The 4,734-nt window shown below is 40.6% G+C and overlaps 1 protein-coding gene across 1 annotated transcript; it reads left to right on the top strand.

The window, feature by feature from the left end:
* The first annotated feature begins 1,576 nt into the window (after positions 1 to 1,576).
* LOC132797723 (uncharacterized) lies at positions 1,577 to 2,707 on the top strand. The gene has a single exon (XM_060809476.1). It carries the CDS (start codon positions 1,577 to 1,579, stop codon positions 2,705 to 2,707), a length of 1,131 nt encoding a protein of 376 aa, XP_060665459.1.
* The last annotated feature ends 2,027 nt before the right edge of the window (positions 2,708 to 4,734 follow it).

Genomic DNA, 4,734 nt, shown 5'->3' with positions numbered 1-4,734 from the left:
GTAAAGCTAGCCAAATTAGATTTGAAAATTGGTAATACACAACGCGAATGCTAGTGAATTACGGGGTGGGGAATGTTGGCGGGCGAACTAAATTTTCTACTGGTGCTTCGCCAGCGCATTTCCTACTGGGCATTTGTAATCGGTGATTCTCTTTTATGCATTGGAATTTCACCGTTACGTTCGCTAGAAGTAGCAATGCAGCTGCAAATTTCGGCAGCGTGATTTACTTTGAATTTGTATTTGAGCCCATGCAGAGGCAAATAATTGTTAACAATTAAATAGGGATTTGAAGGTGTGCGCAGAGCACGAATGTAAGTAAAACATGAAATTATAATGAAATGTACGAAATATAATGAAAATAATAAAGATTTCAGCAAATATTGATCCACTACAAGTTGTAGTTTTCGAGTAGTGGATTGCTCGAAGTACGAGCAACGGCACACCAACCAAGGCACGGATCCGGTGCCAACACCAACAAATTACGAAATTTTGGGAACTGGATTCATTCTCAACCGATACACCAAGTCTATCTCCACTGGAGAAACAATGTGAAATGCACTTTCTCCAGAACATTCAGACTGCAATTGATAAGAAACCGATTGTTAGTCTCCCATTCATGGATAATGCTTCAGTCCTGGGGAGAGTCGTGATCTTGCGACACGATGATTCCTTTCCTTGGAAAAACGGCTATTGCGAGATCCACAAACGAAGGCAAGTTATGTGGATTTCATGAAAGAATATGAAGCTCTTGGGCATATGAAGGAGATGCACACAAATTAAATAACAAAAGCACGGTACTTCATACCACATCACTGTGTGCTCAAACCTGAAAGTGCAACAACCAAATTAAGAGTGGTTTTCGATGCATCTGCAGTTACGTCATCAGGAAAATCGCTCAACGACTTACTGCACAAAAGGACCTACGGTGCAAAACTCTATATTTTCAATTTTGCTGAGATTTAGGACTCACAAATATGTTTTCACGGCGGACATAGAGAAATGTACCGTCAAATCTGGATAAATCCCAGGACCAATATTTTCAAACAATTGTTTGGCGCAATGATCCATCTGAGGATTTGCGATACTACCGATTAAAACGGTTACCTATGGAACAAAAAGCTGCACCATATTTAGCCACAAAATGCTTTCAGCACATAGCACAAAAAGGCAGAAAGGAATACCTAATGGTGCTGCCGCATTTGAAAACGACTTCTATGTAGACGATTGCTTAACCGGAGCCGAAACTATACCAGAAGCTCTACAGAGGCAACAACAGCTTAACAAACTTCTGCAAAATTCTGGATTCAAGTTAAGAAAATGGTGTACCAACAATTTCCAAGTTCTACAAGGAGTTCCGAGGGAAGACATCACTTCAAATGTACAACTGGAGGAGACTTCATATGAGGGACTACACGATTAAGACCCTCGGAATCACCTGGACACCAACGACAGATCATCTTTGTGGGAAAACGGAGATAGCAACAAAGGCCAACATATCAAGACGAGATGTTGTGTCTGAAATCTTTAGGATATTTGATCCTCTTGGTTTATTTTCCCCAGTTGTAATGAAAGCAAAATGTTCATGCAACACCTCACAAAGGAGGGTTATGAGTACAAAGACGATCTGCCGGCTCATCTTCAGGAGGAATGGAAACGCTACAGGGAGGAGCTAAAGGTTCTGAACACCATAAAAGTACCACGTCACGTATACTCAGGAAAAACACCTGTGACGGCAGAAATCCACACATTTGTTGATGCCTCGGAGAAAGCATATGGAGCTGCTGTATACATCCGAGCAACATATAAGGACAAGCGAAGAACGATCCAGTTATTATGTGCAAAATCTCACTTAGCACCAATAAATACAATAACGCTACCGCGTCTGGAGCTTAAGGCTGCTGTATTAGGAGCACAGTTGACTTCCAAAATAAAGGAAGACTTGGGCATGAAAAATGCATCCACATATTACTGGTCTGATTCACGGATTGTACTGTCATGGATTAATTGCTCATCATCCATTCGAGACAAATTCGTTGCCACTAGAGTTGCTACAATACATGAGCTATCCATACCAAAACAGTGGAGACATGTTGCATCAGAACACAATGCAGCAGATGTCCTCTCCAGAGGAATGATGGCTTCAAAATTCGCTGAACGTGCCATGTGGTTCTACGGCCCTATGTTCCTACATGGTTCATCATCCACATGGCCGGCTCCTTTTATTGCTACCAACGAGGAATTAATAATTTTGAATCCGCCAAAGGATAGTCAATCATCCGTGATGTCTATCACAAAAGAGGAGGACATAATATACACAATACAACATAATAATTCATTTAAGCTTGTTAATAGAGTAATAGCTTACATGATGCGCTTCCGACGTAAGAAGAAATACATAAGCCACATCATTGAGTTTGAAGAAATAATGGAAGCCCGAAAAATTGTTTTCCGCAACATTCAAAATATCGACTTCAAAGATGACGTCAAACATCTCAAGAGGCAAAGGGAGACATTAAAAGGCAGTCCAATCAACTCACTATCACCATTCTTAGATCAGAATGGAATTTTGCGTGTAGGAGGTCGACTAGAGGCGGCAAATATATCATTAGACTCCAAACATCCGATACTTCTGCCATACAACGACCCTGTTGTGAAGATGATTCTTGTGCAAATACACAAGGACAACATGCATTGCAGGCTCTATTAACTACATCAAGGCAGCAATTCTGGATCCTTAAAGGAAAGTAAGGCTAGGAGCACGGTAAAGCCTGTGTCAAGTGCACTAAAGCTAAGCCAAAATTAATGGAGCAGATCATGGGAAATCTGCCACCACTTAGGGTAACGCAAGCTCGACCATTTTTCAACTCTGGCGTCGATTATTATCGACCATTTAAAATCCACTACAAAGTGAGAGGAAAGAAGCCTAGCACAGCTTACATTGCCATATTCTGCTGTTTCGCGACTAAAGCTGTACATCTGGAGCTGGTTAGCGATCTCACAACAGAGGCATTCTTAGCAGCACTTCGTCGTTTCATTGCTCGACGAGGAAATGCCAAACTCTTCACTGCGACAACGCAACAAATTTTGTGGGAGCAAAAACAAGTTGCAGGAGTTACAGGAGGCTATATTCTCCGATAATGCGAAAACTCAAATTCTCCAGGAGTGCAACAACAAGGGAGTTCAATTTAAATTCATCCCACCTCGTGCACCACACTTCGGAGGATTATGGGAAGCTGCAGTAAAGTCGGCAAAACATTTATTACTAAAAAATGTGACGACAGCCGATCTTACTTATGAAGAACTGGAAACAGTTATAGTCGAAATAGAGGCCATATTGAACTCTCGACCATTAACACCACTGTCCGATGACCCAAATGACGTTACAGCACTAACGCTTGGACACTTCCTAATTGAGAGCCGCTAACTGCACAAGATGATTGTGAACCATCGCAGCAACCAAAAAGTTAGGTAATCGATGGCAGGCCGTTTCAAAACTGAAACATGCATTCTGGAAACAATGGTCGCAGGAGTATCTACAACAGTTGCAGCAACGTCAAAAATGGAGAAGATCCTCAGCAAACATAAAGGAAGGCACTTTAGTAATAATAAAGGAAGACAATGTTCCTGTATTACAATGGCCCATGGGAAGAATTGTTTGAGTCTTCTATGGGAAAGACAACTTTGCAAGAGTGGTTGAAGTTAAAACGACCAAAGGGATCTTTAAACGTGAGATTCAACATGTTGCTCCACTCTTTAATGAAGAAGAACCCACTGACAAACATCAATTGAAGAAGATGAAGTGGAAGAAGAAAACAAAGCAGTTGAAGACCGCCAGCTGAGGAAAAGGAAACAACCAAATCACGCTTCGATAACCAGTGTTATGATTGTGATGCTATTATTACTACCATTAGCCTGGGCCCAATCGATTCAAATAACTCAGTTTGGATCAAAACCAGGAATATTTTTCGAGAAAATTGATACAACTCAATTAGCAGTGGAGTGACATGGCTACATTTTCAAAGGAACAACAAAATTGGTGAAATGTGCGCTACACTTAATGACGCTCACTCATGTGAAGGAATGTACCAATACTTCCGACACATAGAGAATGAACTCATCATGGAAAATATGCTATTGGCCAAATCACGGAAAGTTCGAGCACCATTGGACATCGTGGAAACATTGCAAGCAGTCTATTTGGTGTATTAGATTCTCAATATGCACAAGACATGTCGAAAACAATATCGAAGGTCAAGGACAATGAAGATAATCTTTTGGAGTTATTACAAAACCAAGCATCCTTAGTTGATTCAACAATAAACGTAGTGAAACGAGATGAAATTGCATACGCAAAACGACTCAACCTAATTGAAAGTCAAATGAATGCAATAATACAAGATAAATATCACTGGTACATCACGCTGACATCACAACTTACGTTGCTCGCTGCTAATCTACAACGAATGCAGAATGAAATCATCAAAGTGTTAACAGACGTGCGCCACAACACTATTAGTCCACTTCTATTATCACCACGACAACTAAAGGAGCAATGTGATCAAATACAGGATCATTTGAAGCCTGATAAAATGCTACCTGTTAGCCAAGAAAACATACTCATGGCATATAAACTGATGCAAGGTGAAGGAACCATAGTAGATAATCATGTGATTATAAAAATAACAGTACCATTGATATCGGTACAGGTATTGGACATATACAAATTAATACCGA

The sequence above is a fragment of the Drosophila nasuta genome, unplaced genomic scaffold (genome assembly GCF_023558535.2).
Source record: "Drosophila nasuta strain 15112-1781.00 unplaced genomic scaffold, ASM2355853v1 ctg17_pilon, whole genome shotgun sequence".
Classification (NCBI taxonomy): Eukaryota; Metazoa; Arthropoda; class Insecta; order Diptera; family Drosophilidae; genus Drosophila; species Drosophila nasuta.
The sequence above is the reverse complement of the archived record's forward strand: the minus strand, read 5'-3'. Positions and strand labels throughout refer to the sequence as shown.

Excerpts from the sequence above, each read along its gene's own strand:
- LOC132797723 (XM_060809476.1), top strand. The coding sequence starts at position 1,577 with ATGTTCATGCAACACCTCACAAAGGAGGGTTATGAGTACAAAGACGAT.